We start from the raw sequence: 17509 nt of genomic DNA, 5'->3' as shown, positions 1-17509 counted from the left end.
TGATTCCCGATTCTGGGAGCGGCGCCGGCAGAGGTGCAGGAATGGGGGTGTTCCCACTGCTCCCACGGCTCCAACCCCCGAGCGCTGCCGGGGCTGGGGAGGCTCCCAGCTCCCACTCCTGAGCACAGAGGGATGGGTGCCCTGGGATAAACACAGAGCCCTGGCCCGGCTGGGACCCCCTGTGACCACCCCGAGCCGGGAACTGGGGAGTGGGATGTGAGCCTGGGCCAGGCCTTGGGGCCGGAGCTTCCCTGTCCTGTCATGTGCGGATGGAGCCGCTCCTGTCCCCTCCCTGCCCCACTGGTGATGGCACCGTGTGACCCCGTTCTGTCCCCAGTGTCCCCTCGGCCACCCGTGCTGGTGACCGGGCAGGGTCGGGGCGATGCCGGAGCCGTGCCTGCTTCCCACCCGGAGCAGAGGCTCCGGAGCTGGGAGCTGGGAACGGAGCCAGTGCAGGGGCTCATCCCACACTAAAATCAGGGATCGATTCCCGAGGCACAAGGGCCGGAGCATTAATTGCAGAGCTCAGCTCTGTGCCAGGACCGAGGCGCTGCTCCAATCCAGTGCAATTTTCCATGCGATGAGGAATTCCAGCAGCTCCCGAGGAGCTCAGAAGGTCAAAGCTCCGCTCTCCCAGCAGCGTTTTCACGCTCATCCAGCCGAGCGAGAAACAGCCGGGGCTGGGCACGGACCAAACCTCTGGAGCGGCTCCCGGAGCGCGCGAGGCTGGAGCAGCATCCCCGGGAATGCGAGCTGGCAGGTGCCTGGATCTCCCTCCAAGCATCGGTGTCACAACACCAGGCAGGAATTACAACAGAGGAATTGCAGCACTTAGCGGGAAGCGGCTGGGGAAGGATCTCGGCACAGCCCGCTCTCCGGGGATTATTCCTGCCACGCGGCAGAGCCAGGTTTCGGCGGCAGCAGATGGGCTGAGCGGGGCCTGCTCGGAGCAGCGCGGCCCCGGGGCCTCCCGGAGCTGCTGCCTCATGGAAAAGCTGCTCCGTAATTGCTGGCAAGCTCCTGCCCAGCTTCCCGGCCGGCTCCGGGGCCGGCCGGCTGCTCCAGCACCAGCCCGGCTCCTGCTGCCGCTGCTGCCGCTCCAGCGCTCCGGGCTGGAGTCTGTTCCCGTTTCGCTGCCGAGCTGCTGCTCTCTGAGCCATGAGCAATTTCCTGGGATGCCAGCAGCTGTAATCCATACAGGAACCCAACTGTGCCAGCTCGCAAATGAGTCCAACCCGGAGCAGGCCTTGTACCTGGCACTGGCAGCTCCCCTGGGAGCCGGCTCCGCGCGTTTGGACATTTGCTCGCGGCCGGGCAGGGAAAACGCTCCGGAGGCAAAGCGGAGCCCTTCCCTGGAATGCCCCCCAGCTGGAATTTAACACCCTGCACTGCCGGGAGCCGCGGTGCCGCAGTCCAGAGGCGCGGGTTAAGCACCGAAGGGCTGCTTTTCCAGGCAGGAATGACTTTGGGAGCGGCAGGAGGCTCGGCAGCCGCAGATGCAAGCGAATCAGTTTTCCCGGCGCAGCACTTGCTGCCCGGAGGGCACACTCCAGGTTCCCAGAACATGCTGACTGCACTCGTCTTCTCCCTGGAAGCGACTGCAGCTCCCATTAAATATTGATCCGGGAACTCCGGTGCCCCCGCGCCTCCTCTCCCCGGCTCTGCCAATATTTAGAATCCATTAAAGTCGCGTGCGGAGCACTCGGGGCCGGGGCGGCTCCGCGCCGGCCATGCCGGCAAATCAGTTCGGTTACACAACCCGTGGATGAGCTGCCGTGATCCCTGTAGCTGTAATTTAGCGGGAGCGGGCCCGGATGAGTTCATGGCTTTGTTCCTCGTTAATCTTTCATGCTCGTTGAGTGCGGAGCAATTTGTGTAGTACAAACCCTGCGCCACAAATCGCAGCCGCGACCTGCTCCGCGCGCATCCCGCCCGGCATTCCCAGCGGGCCGCGGCCTCGGATTCAACCCCCGCATCCGCGGGAACGGCTCCCTGGACTGCCCTCACGGCACCCGCAGGGACAAGGACAACAAGGTGGGGACACGGGGGGGGCTCCGCCGAGCTGGGGATCCCCGGTTCCTCCAGGCTCGTTACCAGAAGGATCACGGAATGGGTTGGGTGGGAAGGGGTCTTAGGGACTGTCCAGTGCCACCCCTGCCATGGCAGGGACACCTCCCACTGTCCCAGGCTGCTCCAGCCCCAGTGTCCAGCCTGGCCCTGGGCGCTGCCAGGGATCCAGGGGCGGACACAGCATCGCAGCCCCGGGGATTTGTGCCGGCGCCTCCATCCCTGCAGAGGGTTTGGCAGAGCCCACCCAGCCATTCCCGCCTGGAAAACGCTCCCTGTGCCAGCCCCTCCTCCCAGCCCTCGCCTGGCAGGGCTGTGGCATCGCCCGCGCTCCCGAGGGTGCCAGCGCAGCCTCTGCAGGGCCCGAGGAACGTTCCCAGCTCCCGGCAAGGCGCTGCCAAGCCGTGCAGCCGCCCTCTTCCCAAAATCCAGCTGGCTGCTCCCTGGAAAAGCTCCCAGCGGACACCTGCAGACCATCTGTCGAGCGGCACCCACCGAGCGGGACCGGGCGCCCACGGCGCCCCAGGCTCTCCATGGGTATCCAGGGTGGCTCAGAGCTGGGAGCAGCAGCTCTTTTCCAGGGATGGAGCAGCTGGGATTGCTAAAAATGGGTGGGATGGGATCTTTCCCAGCTCCTTTCCCAGTTCTCCTGCAGGGTTATAAATCCAACTGGAACAGCCTCAAAAGCTGAGCTCCAGGGGCCGGGCTGCCCTTGGGCCCAAGGTCACTCCTGCCCTTGCTGCCTCCGGCGGGGCTGGCAGAGCTCCAGGCAGGTCGCTGGTACAGAGCTCTTCCAATCCCACAGAAATATCCCAGGAGCCAGCGAGGCACAGGGAAAGGAGCAGAGGAAGCACCAGCTTTGACAGGTGTGGGTAAAACACTCCCTGAATCTGCTGGAATGCGGCAGGATGAGCAGCCACATCCACCACCCCTCCCAAGGGAACGAGGGACATGAAGCAGCCACGACATTCCTGGCACGCAAAAATCCTGAATCCAGGACTCAAACCCTGGGGCCTTCAAGAGCAACTGGAACCCCGGAGCACCGGAGCCCTGGAGTCACTGGGATCTGCAGGACACAGAGTGTCCGGAGAGCCAGACACAGCCACGGGAATCCCACCTGGCACCACCCCCGGGAGCACCCTGGAATGTCCCACATTCCAGCTGGGATGCCAATCCCTGGCTGTGAGGGTCCCGCAGGAGTGGGGCCTGGATGATCCAGCAGCTCCCTGCCTTTGGAATCACAGCAGAAAGCCAAGGAACCTGCATGCAGCTCCTCTGAGAGCTGGGAAAAAAATATCCGAGCCCAAATCCATCTGTTCTCCCTCTTTCTGAAGCCATTTCCAGCTTTCCTGTGCCGCCAGCTTTTCCCTGCTGGGGTGGTGGCAGCTCTGGGAGGCTCCCGTCGCTCCAGAGGCCAGAGCAGGCAGAGCACCAGGATCCCTCATCCCAAATCCTGGCCAGAGGGGCCCGGGATCCCTGCCCAGCACTGGTGTGGGGCAGAGGGGCAGGAATGAGCTGCCATCCAGGGGAAACAGGGAAAACCAGAGAGCCTCAGCTTTGCATCCCTGGAAAAGAAATCTGGAAGTGTCCCAGGGCCGTCCCGACAATCCCTGGAGAAATCCCACACCTGCAGTGCCAGCCTGATCTCAGCTGTGCAGGTGGGATGAGGGAGTCCTGGAGCAGCTGGGAAAGGAGCTGGGATATCTCTGCTCCCGATCCCACTTCCAGGGCTCCCAAAAGCTCCCAAACCCCCGAGCCCTGGCAGCCTCCACGTCCCTGCTCCGGCCGGGGGCACTGCCCCAGTTCCAGCTCCCCAGCTCCCAGCACACCCCCAGCAGGCTGCTTGTTCCCTGCTCCTCCCGTTGAATCAGGATCCATGTGCTCGACTCCCCCTCCTCCAGAGAATTCCCAATTAAGAGATCAATTTAGATAAATTGGGGATTGGAGCAGATTTGTGCTGCAACTGCCGCAATCCAGAAAATTCCGCCGGAGCGGCTGATGGGCCCTGGAATGTGGCTGTCCAAGGGAACGAGCTGGTGACTGGAAAAGGGAATGGAAATATCCCAAACTCCAGGAACAGTGGTGGCACCGACACCCAGGTGCCACCGAGCTCTGAGGCAGAATCACCACAGCTGGATCCAGCAGGTCTGAGCCCTCCTTGCTCTTCCTGGGAACTGGCTCTTCCTCCATCCCATGGAACTGCCAGACACGGCTCAGCTCCGCCTCTGGATGGATCCAAGGCCAGCAAAGTGCTCCAGGGAGCAGGACGGATCCGGCTCCAGAATGGACGGATCCCAGCACCCAGCACAGGGCTCGGGGGCTGAGCGCTGGGTGCCGGCAGCACCTCGGGAACAGCTTCCCACATCCACAGGCACCTGGAGCATCCCAAGGATTGGAACATCCCATGTTCACAGCCCCAGATGGGGGCTGCATCCCAGGGAGTTTCCAGCCTTCCCAGGGGGAGATTCCAGCCTTCCCAGGGGGAGAGTCCAGCCTTCCTAGGGGGAGATTCCAGCCTTCCCAGTGAGTTTCCAGCCATCCCAGTGAGTTTCCAGCCATTCCAGTGAGTTTCCAGCCATTCCAGAGAGTTTCCAGCCATCCCAGTGAGTTTCCAGCCATCCTGATGAAGATTCCAACCATCCAGGTGAGGTTTTCCAGCTGTTTCACAGCACATGGCACCCGTGCAGCAGTGGGAGATCCATCTCCATCCCGATCCGCGACGTTCCCGGACAGAGCCGAGCGCTGGGGACGTTCCCGGCCGTCGCTCCCGGGATTCATCCAACACTGGGAGATGAAAGGCTGGAGATGAAAGGCTGCAGGATCCCATCACACTCCGTTTTCCGTCTGTCACTTCCCATCTCCTCCATCCGGAGCCGTGGGAGCAGCAATTAGCGCTCGGCAGGTCGGGATGGGATTCCCGACGGAGCTGTGATATCCCGGTGCTCCCGCTCCAGCAGGGATGAGGGGGTGGGAAGAGCCCACAAAGGGGCACTGAGGGGAAAAGCCTTCCTGGAATCAGCCCTAAGTTGTATTTTATACATTGCATATTTTATATTAAATAAAGGTATGTATGTTCCTAGAATTTATATGGATCCCAGGACCACTGAGGCTGGGAAAGCCCTCCAAGGTCACCGAGTCCAAGCTGCTGTGCCTGATTCCCACCTTGTCCCCAGCCCAGAGCCCTGAGTGCCACATCCAGGAATTCCTCGGACACCTCCAGGAATGGGGGCTCCAAATTTCCCTTTCCAAGGCCTGACCCCCTTTCCATGGGGAAATTCCTGCTGGTGCTCCCCTGGCCCAGCCTGAGGCCGTTCCCTCTCCTCCCGTCCCTGTTCCCTGGGAACAGAGCCCAAACCCCTCCACTGGTGGATTTTCAATAAATGCTCGGATGTTATAAATATTCCCATGGATTTTCTGCAAATCCTGACACATTCCACAGACTTCCAGCATGGGAGAGATGTCCATGCTGATATTTGATCCATAAACAGATGTGTGCACATTCCCTGAGCTCCGGATCCACCTCTGGAATGGCAGCTGGGATGGGGGTCCCCACCCTGAGCCCCAGCGGGGGTGGGTTTGGTCCCTTGTGGAATTCTTGGATGTTTTTTCCATAATTTTAACTGCTGGTGTGGAAGGGAGGAGCAAACCCGTCATTAATTGCACTGCCAGGTAATTAATGACAGCACCAGGGACGGAAACATGACGGAGCTACGGAAGGATGAAACCCAGGGAGAAATAATTGGGATTTAACGGGAGCATCCCAGGCCAGAGGGACCTCGAGGAGACTCCGGTGGGGCAGAACTGGGACCAGTAAAGGACACAAAACCTCCCAGGCTGTGTGCCCCAGGCGGGGCTGGCACAGACCCAGAGCCAGGACCAGCCCAAGGAGGAGGAGGAGGAGGAAGCAGAGGGAAGCAGCTCTTCCTCTGAGGACCAGGAATTTCACCCTTCCCGAGGGGATCTGGCAGCAGAACCCCGCCTCCAACAAACCCTGGATGTGCCCTAAACGTGCAGCTGATTCCAAATGCTGATCCCAATCCATGGGAACAGCCAGGGACAGACACAGAGCAGCCACACGCGGCAATCCGGGGACCTCGGGGTGCTGGGATGTGACCTCGGGGTGCTGGGATGTGACATTGGGGTGCTGGGATGTGACACTGGGGTGCTGGGATGTGACCTTGGGATGCTGGGAAGTGACATTGGGGTGCTGGGATGTGACACTGGGGTGCTGGGATGTGACACTGGAGTGCTGGGATGTGACCTCGGGATGCTGGGATGTGACCTTGGGGTGCTGGAATGTGACACTGGAGTGCTGGGATGCGACATTGGGGTGCTGGGATGTGACACTGGAGTGCTGGGATGTGACCTCGGGATGCTGGGATGTGACCTTGGGGTGCTGGAATGTGACACTGGAGTGCTGGGATGTGACATTGAGGTGCTGGGATGTGACATTGGAGTGCTGGGATGTGACACTGGGGTGCTGGGATGTGACATTGGGGTGCTGGGATGTGGCACTGGGGTGCCGGGATGTGACCTCGGGGTGCTGGGATGTGACATTGAGGTGCTGGGATGTCACCTCGGGGTGCTGGGATGCACAGGGACACCCTGGATTCGGGGGCACAGAGCCCACACTCCCGGAATTCGGGAGGAGCCGAGCGCCGGGCGCGTTCCGGGGCCGGACCCGGGAGGATTTGGCAGCGGATCCATCCGGCGGCGCGGCGGGCGGGCCGCTGCCTGCCTGCAGTCTCCTTGGAGACTGCGGCCGCTCCAGAGGAGATCCCGCTGCTCCCGCTGCTCCCCCGAGCCCCCGGCTCGCGGCAGCGCCCAGCCCCGCCGAGCTGATGCCAGAGGAGCAGCGGGAAGAGGCCGATCTGGGAAGGTATCCATAATTGCGTGTGGCCAGAACGAGGCGGCATGCAGGGAGGCAGGAATTTCCCAATTCCCGTTCCCTCAGCAACGCGGGGTCACCTCGGGAGCTGTCACCCATCGGCACGGCCAGGCCGGCCCGTGGTGCTCCAGGATGGAAAACAGCCTGGAAAAGGTGGGTTTGGAGCAATCCTGGCTCGGCCCCCGTCATGTGCACGGGCAGGAGCTCTCCCAGGAGCCTTCCCGGCATCTCCAGAGGCGCTGGAGGAAGAGGAGGAGGAGGAGGGATGTGCCAGGAACAAGGCAGGCGCTCCGAGCGTCTCGGGAGCTCCGTGATCCCACAGCTCCGAGCGCATCAGCCATGGAGGGAATGGAGTAACAGAGGGAACAGCAGCAGCACGGGGATAAATCCCTGCCCTGAGGAGCCCCTGCTGGACTGGGATCACCGGGAGACAGCGGGAAGTGCACGGCTCCTGCACCACAGTGCTGTCCCAGAAAGGGACACAGGGATCGGAGCCACATCCTGGCTCCCGGAGCAGCTCCGGAGCTCTGAGTGGGGTGGAGACTCAGTGAAGAGGGATCAATCCCTCATCCTGGTTTCTGGAACAGCTCCAAGGCTGTAAGCAGGGTCAAGGACACTCTGTGTGACAGAGGGACCGATCCCTCATCCCAGCTCCTGGAGCAGCTCCGGAGCAGTGAGGGGATGAAGGAGACTTTGTGACACAGGGAGTGATCCCTCATCCCAGTTTCCAGCACAGCTCCAAGCTCTGGCCAGAGTCAGGGACACTCCGTGTGTGACACAGGGACTGATCCTCATCCTGCACAGCCCCGGAGCTCTGGGCAGAGTCAGGGACACTCCGTGTGTGACACAGGGACTGATCCTCATCCTGCACAGCTCCAAGGGGAGTCAGGGACACTCCGTGTGTGACACAGGGACTGATCCCTCATCCCAGCTCCTGGCGCAGCCCCAGAGCTCCGGGCAGGGTCAAGGGCGCTCAGCGTGTGCCGCACGTCCGGAGCCACATCCCGTTTCCCAGCCCAGCTCCGGAGCTGAGCGGGGTCAAGGGCGCTCCCTGTGCCTGATCCCAGCTCATCCCGGCGCTTTCATGTCCCTGCCGCGCGCTCGGATCCGGCTCCAGCGGCGCCGGCCTGACAGAGCCTCAAACACAGAGAGCAGGGACCAAACTGTGCAGGAACAATGCGGCCTTTTCCAACCCTTCCAAACATTCCAGAACCCATCGGACCCTGACGCCGCCGGTCACGAGCCGGCCCCGGCGTCCCTTGGAGCCGAGGACACAGCAGCTGCTCCTCCAGGGTGTGGGGAGCGCTCCCGGACCCCGGCCAGCCCCACGGCCCAGGGGCAGGAAAACCGAGGATTCACCCGCTCGCAATCACCTCCAGCAGCGGCGCAGCCTCTCTGCCTGCCCCACGGACAGCACGAGGCCACAAGGACAGATATCCCTAAGGAACTTCCCACGCCCCCAGCTGGGAGCACCCACAGAACAGAGGGGAAACTGAGGCAGGAGGAGAGGGACGGATCCGTCTCCCTGCAGCCACCAGTGCGTGTTCAGCCCTTCCCAGGCCTCCTGCATCCCATGGGATGGGTTCCCACAGGAAGGGAAAGGGGGCCAGGTCATCCCAGAGGGAGCAGGAGCTCCACAAGAGGGGTCTCAACAGAGCCGACCCTGGCCCCCTGCCCAGCCCCTTCCCATCCCTTCCCTGTCCCCACAGTGTCACCTGGGCGCTGTCCCCTCCCTGTGCCCTGTCCCCGCAGTGTCACCTGGGCGCTGTCCCCTCCCTGTGCCCTGTCCCCAGGCGCTGTCCCCTCCCTGTGCCCTGTCCCTGCAGTGTCACCTGGGCACTGTCCCCTCCCTGTGCCCTGTCCCCAGGCGCTGTCCCCTCCCTGTGCCCTGTCCCCGCAGTGTCCCCTGGGCGCTGTCCCCTCCCTGTGCCCTGTCCCCAGGTGCTGTCCCCTCCCTGTGCCCTGTCCCCACCGTCTCCCCAGGTGCTGTCCCCTCCCTGTGCCCTGTCCCCACAGTGTCCCCAGGTGCTGTCCCCTCCCTGTGCCCTGTCCCTGCAGTGTCACCTGGGCGCTGTCCCCCTCGAGCCGCGGTGGCCGGATGCTGGACAGGTGAATGGTTTTGTGGTCCCCGGAGTTGAGCTTCACCACGATGGCGTCGGCGTTGAGCACCTGCATCACCTGGGGACAGAGACAGCGCTGAGCGTGGGGACAGCAGCTACCTGGGCACACCAAGGGCCAGGTGCCGCCGTGACAGCGGCTCTGCCACCCTGACTCCCATCCCCAGCACAGTGAGCAGCTCCAGCCCCATCCCGGCTGTCACCAGGGGAACGTGGCTCCTGGGATGGTGACATGTGGCACACCAGGGCACTGCCAGCCGTGTGTGTCCTGTGCCAGGGCTCGGCCCCCTGGGTTTCATTCCAGAGGCAATTCCAGAGGGGCAGGAGCACCAGCTGGACACTGGACAAGGGATGAGGCTCAGGGAGGAGAGAGCAAGGACTGTCCGTGGTGGGAGCAAACTAATCAGGATCATAAAGTCAGGGAATCCTGGAATGGGTTGGGTGAGAAGGGAGCTCAGAGCCCCTGCAGTGCCACCCCTGCCATGGCAGGGACACCTCCCACTGTCCCAGGCTGCTCCAGCCCCAGTGCCCAGCCTGGCCTTGGGCACTGCCAGGGATGCAGGGGCAGCCCCAGCTGCTCTGGCAATTCCAGCCCAGCCAGGAATTCCTAATTCCCAATCTCCCATCCATCCCTGCCCTCTGGCAGTGGGAGCCATTCCCTGTGTCCTGTCCCTGCAGGCCTTGTCCCCAGTCCCTCTGCAGCTCTCCTGGAGCCCCTTTAGGCCCTGGCAGGGGCTCTGAGCTCTCCCTGGAACCTTCTCCCCTCCAGGCTGGGCACTGCCAGCATTCCCAGCCTGGCTCCAGGCGGAGGGGGCGGGAGGATCCCAGTGGTGCTCAGGACACACGAGTTTCACATTCCCAGTTCTCCAGCCCAGCTGAGTGGAGCCGCTGGATATTCCCACTGGCAGGACAGGAACCTTCCCCTGCCTGCTCCCAACACATCCCAGTCCCCCCACTCCAAAAGGCTCCCACTGCTGCTTATCCAACCTTATCCCAGTCCCACGCATCCCCGGAGCTGCAGAGGGAGGCAGGAGCTGATCCCACTCCAGCCCTCTTTGCCTGGGCCAGAGGGAGAGCAGGATTTAAGGAATTCAGATCCGAGCAGACACCAAGGATCGCCAGGGCACAGCAAAGCCCCTGGGAACGTCCCAGCGCGCGGCCCCGGCCTCTCCCGGCTCCCAGCTCCTGGATGTCTCCTCGGCAGGAGCAGCCCAAAGCCGTGTGCCTGCCAAGTGGAGTAATCCAATCTCACGCTCCAGGGCACCCAGGGGCGAGGAGGGAGAGGCCTCTCTCCCTCCTGCCGCCCAAGACTTGGGAAAAGCAGGATGTGAAGCGGAGCTGCCGCAGCCAGGGCCGCTGCGGGTCAGCTCTGGGGGCAGATCCCGCGCTCCATTACACATCCAGCACATGCTTCCCCGGGAGCCGCGGGAGCCGCGGTCACATCTCATTTGTTCCCTGGCAGGAGGCAGCAGCCGGCCAGCGGCTCCCAGCGCTCCAGCGGCTCCCGGCATTCCAGCGGCTCCCGGAGGCACGGCCCGGATCCGTGCGGCAGCAGCAGCGGGGACTGGCCGGGCCCCTCCGGCCCCCGGCGTCCCTTCCCGGCAGGACCAACTCACGGGACCCTGCGCCGGGATGGGCCGGCTGCGAGGGGCTGCGGGACACGGGAGGCAGCAGCACATGGATGCAGCAGGACATGGGATGCAGGACATGGGATGTTGGACATGGATGCAGCAGGACATGGGATGCAGGACATGGGATGCAGCAGGACATGGGATGCAGTAGGACATGGGATGCAGCAGGACATGGGATGCAGCAGGACATGGGATGTCAGACATGGATGCAGCAGGACACAGAATGCAGGACATGGGATGTCAGACATGGATGCAGCAGGACACAGAATGCAGGACATGGGATGTAGGACGTGGGATGTAATAGGACACAGGATGCAAGACATGGGATGCAGCAAGACACAGGATGCAGCAGAACATGGGATGCAGGAGGACATGGGATGCAGGACACAGGATGCAGCAGGACATGGGATGCAGGATACAGGAGGCAGCAGGACATGGATGCAGCAGGACACAGGATGCAGCAGGACATGGGATGCAGCAGGACATGGGATGCAGGATACAGGAGGCAGCAGGACACGGATGGAGCAGATTATGGGATGCAGCAGGACACAGATGTAGGACACAGGATGCAGCAGGACGCAGCACCTGGAGCAGGGACATTGTGTCTCCTGGGCAGGACAGAGCTGGGTGGCAGCAGGAGCCAAGAGGGACCTCCAGGGTCTCTGCAGGGCCCTGACCCAGTTACAAAGGGTCCCTGCAGGACATGGGACGCAGTGGGATATGGGATGCTGGAGGACAAGGGACACAGCAGGACACGGGATACGGGACACAGGACAAGGGGCACAGCAGGACATGGGATACAGGACAAGGGGCTCAGCAGGACATGGTGCACAGCGGGACATGGGGCACAGCAGGATAGGGGATACAGGACATGGGACACAGCAGGACATGGGATACAGGACAAGGGGCTCAGTAGGATAGGGGATACAGGACACGGGGCACAGCAGGACATGGGGCACAGCAGGACATGGGGCAAAGCAGGACATGGGGCAAAGCAGGACATGGGATACAGGACAAGGGGTACAGCAGGACATGGGATACAGGACAAGGGGCACAGCAGGATACGGGATACAGGACATGGGGCACAGCAGGACATGGCACCTGGAGCCAGGGCTCCCACGGGATGCCAGTCCAGGCAGACAGAGCAGGGTGGCAGGAGGGGCACACCCGGGTGCCCACCCTCCCTGGGCAGCCACTCCCTCCTCCTGCTGGAGCTGCAGGGAGGGCAGGAGGGTCACGGGGGGTGACACGGTGACAGAATGGACAACTCAGCACCGCCCCGGGGCCGGGGCTTCTGTCTCCCCCCACGTTCCCAGCCCGCCGCAGCCACTTCCCTTATCCAATATTTACTGTGGCCTCTCCCGCCTATGAGAGGCCCTCTGATAACGGGATTGGAGGGATTATTTTTTTAAAGCTCTGCAGCTGTTTCTTGCAGAGCCAGCACGCTCCGGCTGCTGCTTCCCACGTCCCCCGGGCTGGGAGCAGGGAGGGCAGCCCCGGAATGTCCCTGTGGCACCGGCCAGGCCCAGCCACGCTGGTCACCCCCATCCCATCACCGCTCCAGGGCACGGAGCTCGCAGCCCTCCCTTGGCCAGATTTATCAGGGAAGATGTTTTTCCTCACTGCAAGAGCTGGGCCCAACAAAGCCTCCGCGATTTTCCACCCCGGGCTTTGCTTGTTCCCAGAACTGGGACCAGTAAAGGACACAAAACCTCCCAGGCTGTGTGCCCCGGGCAGGGCTGGCACAGACCCAGAGCCAGGACCAGCCCGAGGAGGAGGAGGAAGCAGAGGAGGCAGAGGGAAGCAGCTCTTCCCTCTGAGGACCAGGAATTTCACCCTTCCCGAGGGGATCTGGCAGCAGAACCCTGCCCCCAACAAACCCTGGATGTGCCCTAAAGGCGCAGCTGATTCCAAATGCTGATCCCAATCCATGGGAACAGCCAGGGACAGACACAGAGCAGCCACACATGGCAATCCGGGGACCTCGGGGTGCTGGGATGTGACCCTGGGGGGCTGGGATGGGACCCTGGGGTGCTCAGGATTCCACCTTTAGGGATGGTTTCCCTGGGAGCTGGGGAGGACAAGGACCCCCGTGCCTGGGGACCATGGGGACGTGTCCCCACTCCCAAGGCTCCTGACTGCTGTGCTCCTAGGACAGCATCCACTCTTGGCATGCACAGGGAGCATCCCCAAAGCTGAGGGTGACCTCCTGCACCCCAACAAGGACGGTGGCACTCGGGGAGCCAGAGCCCAGCACCAGGAGAGGCTCGAGTGTGCCCATATCCCAAAAATGTCCTTTAGAGGGGTTTTTGGCAGGGTCTGGCACTCGGCTCAGCTCAGCAGCAGCTCCCGGGCTCAGCTCTGGCACATCCCACCGAGCTCCGGGATGATTTGGCCGCGACCAGAGCTCCCAGCAAAGGGAATAAAAGCCAGGATCAAAGGAGCTGGTCCCGGCTCAGCCCCATCCGCCGGAGCCAGGACGGGAGCAGGGCGGGACACGGCCCAGGGGCTGCCAGGAGCCCCCCGGGCCCGAGGGGAGCCGGGGCCGGGCTGCCGCAGCCCCCCCTGCAGAGGATGGCTCCCAGCCCAAGGCAGGCACGGCTCCGCAGCGTGTCCCAAATCCCGCTGCTCCAAGACAAGCTGACGTAGGGATTTCGGGAGAGAGCCTCCAGCCCCTTTGACATTTCCATCCCTCTGTTCTTCCCCCTCGCCCCTCACCAGCACCAAACCCACAACCGAGGCCGAGCCTCCCCTGCTCCCCCAGCCCAGCCCTGCGCCCCCAGCGCCGGCAGCCGCAGCCAAAATTAGCCGGAGCCCATTTGCCGCGGTTGATCAACGGTGCAAAGGCAGGTTGGGATCTTCCTCCTCCTCCTCCTCCTCCTCCCCCTCCCCTCGCAGCCCCTTCCAGCAGCTCCTGCGTCAGCTCTGCCGCTGCGAACGAGCCCCGCTGTGCCGAGCACGGAGGCGGCTCCGGCGCCATCCCTGCCCACCCGCCCCGTGCCCCCGCCGCCGGCACGGCCGGAGCCCCGCCGAGGCCGGACACGCGCCCGGCTGCGGGATCAGCGCCGGCGCTGCAGCCGCGTGGGCATCTGTCCTCATTTTTCCCCTGTCGCTTACAGTTCGGGGCAAGGGGGGAAATTTAAAAAAAAAAAAAAAAAAGAAAGCCCCCAAAGTGACACCGAAATGAAATGCGGGGGCGCTGCGGCTGCCAAAGGCCAAATTCCAACAGCAGGATCGACCCAACAGGCGGAGAAATTCCACGTCTCCTCCCCCAGAAGCAGGACACGGTCTTTGCTGCCTTTGGGGGCTCCCAGGGAAGCCGGACCCTGCCGGAGCGGAACTGGGAGCACCCCCAGCCCAGGGGGACCCCGCAGAGCCAGGGAATTGGGGGCATCCTGCAATCTCTGCCCCCCCCAACCCACGGGGATCCCACTCCACAGCACCGGGGTCAATCCCCACCATTCCCAGGGGAAAGCTGGATCCCCACCGCTCCTGGGGATGGGGGGGGAGATGCTGCTGATCCCAAAGCCACCCCGGACATCCCTGTACAGAGACTGGGGGGAGCCCCGCCTGCTGCTATCCCACAACATCACGGCATCTTGGAAGTGCTGGGAGCATCCAGCCGCCCCCTCCAGCAGCTGAGCGGAGCGTGACTGACGGCCCTGGCACAGCTCCTGGCACAGCTCCTGGCACAGCTCCTGGCACAGCCGCTGCCAGCGGCGCTTCCCGGCGTTCCAGCGCCGGCACACGGCCCTGCCGTGCCCACGGGACACCTGCCCAGGTGTCATTTGTCACTGCCACGGGGAGGGGACAGCCACGTCCTTATCCCGAGGGATGGGCTCTCAATTCCGGCCTCCCGGAGCCCCTCCGAGCTCGGTGTCCCTGCACTGCTCCCACAGGGAATGCCCAGCAAACCCTTCCTGGTTTGGGCAGGTTTTGGGGAGCTCTGCTCCTGTCCCAGCCACATCCGAGCCACCAGAGCAAGCACAGGAGCCATTCCCAACCTCATCCCAGCGGACACGAGCCGGCGGCACCACAGGGATCAACTCTGAGCAGCTACAGGAGCTCCTGGCTGTCCCGGCAGCTCCAGAGCTTTTCCACTGTGCTCTGTTCAACCCCCGGCACCCAGGAACCACCCAGGAGCTGCCACGTTTGATCCCATTCCTGCTTTTCCATGGAGCTGCCAGGTTTGATCCCATTCCTGCTTTTCCCCAGGAGCACCCGGGCGAGGCCGGGTTGCTCGGACACGATCCCGATCCCGGCAGGACCGGAGCAGCTGGAAGGATCCGACCCTGCGCAGGGACCAGGCCGACTTTCCAAGAAATGTGGCTGCTGCCCATTCCCAGGGAAATTCCAGCAGCTCCGGAGCCGCGGCCGCCACCTGGGCGAGGCGGCAGCTCCATCTAGTGGGGCTGATCCCACGGATCCTGCCCGGATCCCGCAGCTCCTGCATCCCACCCCGGATCATCCCACGCAGCTTCACCTCCCTCCCGCACCGCTGCGCCCTCGGATCCACACCGGGGCAGGGATATTCCCGGGATATCCATGGGCAGGGATTCCCAGGGTATCCATGGACAGGGAACACACCAGCACCCACCAGGAGAGGGGCTTAGCGGCACCTCCAGCCTTTGGGAGAAATGGGAACCAATCCATGGGGTATCATCCCCTTGGGAACATTGGGAATTGATCCAAGGGGCAGCCACTCCCCTGGATCAGGAATTGATCCATGGAGCAGCCACTCCCCTGGGAGGATGGGGAATTGATCCATGGGGCAGCCACTCCCCTGGATCAGGAATTGATCCATGGGGCAGCCACTCCCCTGGGAGGATCGGGAATTGATCCAAGGGGCAGCCACTCCTCTGGAAGGATCAGGAACCTCTCGAGATGCGAGCCCACCCCTGTGGCCCTGGCTGACCGGAGCGAGGTGCCAGGACAGCCCCAGTCCATGCCCACAAACCAAAGCCCCTCTCTCAGGGCTCCTCCCTTCTCCCGGCACCTCTTCCCACTCCAGCCGTGTGGCGATCCCAGAGTGGCCTGGGATCCATGGCCGGGATCCAGCCAAGGAAAACCCCTCTGGGGCTTGTCCAAACCCTCGGAGAGGCCAGACTGGGAGCTGGGCACCCCGTCCTGTTCCCCTGGTCCCCAAATGTCCCTTCCCAGCCCCGCTCACCTTGGCCACGAACTGTTTGTCCTTCTGATCCAGGTTTGCCGTGGGGGCCACGTAATCCCTCCAGATCCTCAGCTTGCGCTCCTTGGCAAACCTGGCGGGGTGGGGACAGTGGGACACCGGGGCTGGGACACCCGGACGTGCCGGGGGCGGCACTCCCAGCAAAGCCCCGGGGAGATCCCATCAATCCCACCCCGGATGAGCCACACTGGGCTGCGGGGGGCTGGAGTCACTCTGGGCACCCCATGGATGCAGCTGGGAGCAGTGGGAACGGTGGGATCAGCTGGGAGCAGTGGGAACAGTGGGATCAGTGGAAGCAGTGGGAGCAGCCAGGATCAGCCAGAGCACTGGGATCAGCTGGGAGCAGCAGCAACAGTGGGATCAGATGGGATCAGCTGGGAGCAGTGGGAACAGTGGGATCAGCCAGGATCAGCAGGAGCACTGGGATCAGCTGGGAACAGTGGGAACAGATGGGATCAGCTGGGAGCAATGGGAACACTGGGATCAGCAGGAGCATTGGGATCAGCTGGGTGCAGTGGGAACAGCAGGAGCAGTAGGATCAGCTGGGAGCAGTGGGATCAGAGGGATCAGCTGGGAGCAGTGGGATCAGCAGGATCCCCATCCCACCTCTCGGCCGCGCGCAGTTTGTCGGCGCCGCGGGTGTAGACGGCGATGGACCAGTCCACGCAGCGGGCAAAGCCCTCCTTCAGCAGCAGCTCTGTGATGTTCCCGTTCTGCGGGGAGCAGGAGATGGCCCGGGGTCAGCAGGATCCCCCAGGGTCAGCAGGATCCCCCCAGGGTCAGCAGGATCCCCCCAGGGTCAGCAGGATCCCCCCAGGGGCCCTGGCTCTGCTGGGGGGGATCTGCACAGCCCCTTTGACACCCCCTGAGCTCCCAGTGCTACTGGAGACCCCACCAGTGACACCCCAGGCTCTGCCCTCCTCACAGGGACCAGGATGTCCCAAATCCACTGGGAAAGAGCCCACGATTCCCAGTGACACCCCTGGGTTTTGCTCTCCTCACAGGGACCAGGATGTCCCAGATCCACTGGGAAAGAGCCCACGATTCCCAGTGACAGCCCTGGGCTCTGCTCTCCTCACAGGGACCAGGATGTCCCAGATCCACTGGGAAAGAGCCCATAAATCCCAGTGACACCCCGGGCTCTGCTCTGCTCACAGGGACCAGGATGTCCCAAATCCACCAGGAAACAGCCCACGATTCCCAGTGACACCCCAGGCTCTGCTCTGCTCACGGGTACCAGGATGTCCCAAATCCACCACAGTCCCAGTTCCCCCACTGGGAGCACCCTGTGCCCCCCCCCGGAGCCAGGCGGTGCCGCCACTTGCCGGGTGCAGGATGGTGCCCAGGATGTTCTGGTTGTGGCAGCTCTCCAGGACAATCTGCACGTCCCTCTGCAGCAGCCGTGACTCCGTGAAGAATTTGGCTTCGGCCGCGAACGGCTCCGGGACCTCGGAGTCAGCCTCGCGCTTGAAGGTGGGACACTGCGGGACACGGGGACAGTCAGGGCACGGGATGGGCCCAAAACCTCGGGAAGAGGGTGGAAACCCGCCCTGGGGAGGAGGCTGCCCCCATTCCCCCGCTCCAGGGGTGTTTTCGGGACTGAAATCAGGGAATTTGT

The 17509-nt window shown here is 63.2% G+C and overlaps 1 protein-coding gene across 1 annotated transcript in view; it reads right to left on the bottom strand.

Moving 5' to 3' along the window:
* The window catches only part of SND1 (staphylococcal nuclease and tudor domain containing 1), a 75145-nt gene that overhangs the window by 44250 nt on the left and 13386 nt on the right, over positions 1-17509 (bottom strand). Inside the window, exons 7-10 of the mRNA XM_053977064.1 lie at positions 17217-17372; positions 16498-16604; positions 15874-15964; positions 9020-9133 (exon numbers count right to left, since the gene is read on the bottom strand). Coding sequence (XP_053833039.1) covers positions 9020-9133; positions 15874-15964; positions 16498-16604; positions 17217-17372 — 468 coding nt within the window. The remainder of the gene's footprint in view (positions 1-9019; positions 9134-15873; positions 15965-16497; positions 16605-17216; positions 17373-17509) is intronic.

The sequence above is a fragment of the Vidua macroura genome, chromosome 5 (assembly GCF_024509145.1).
Source record: "Vidua macroura isolate BioBank_ID:100142 chromosome 5, ASM2450914v1, whole genome shotgun sequence".
In the NCBI taxonomy this organism is placed as follows: Eukaryota; Metazoa; Chordata; class Aves; order Passeriformes; family Viduidae; genus Vidua; species Vidua macroura.
This window is presented reverse-complemented; position numbering and strand designations above follow the sequence as displayed.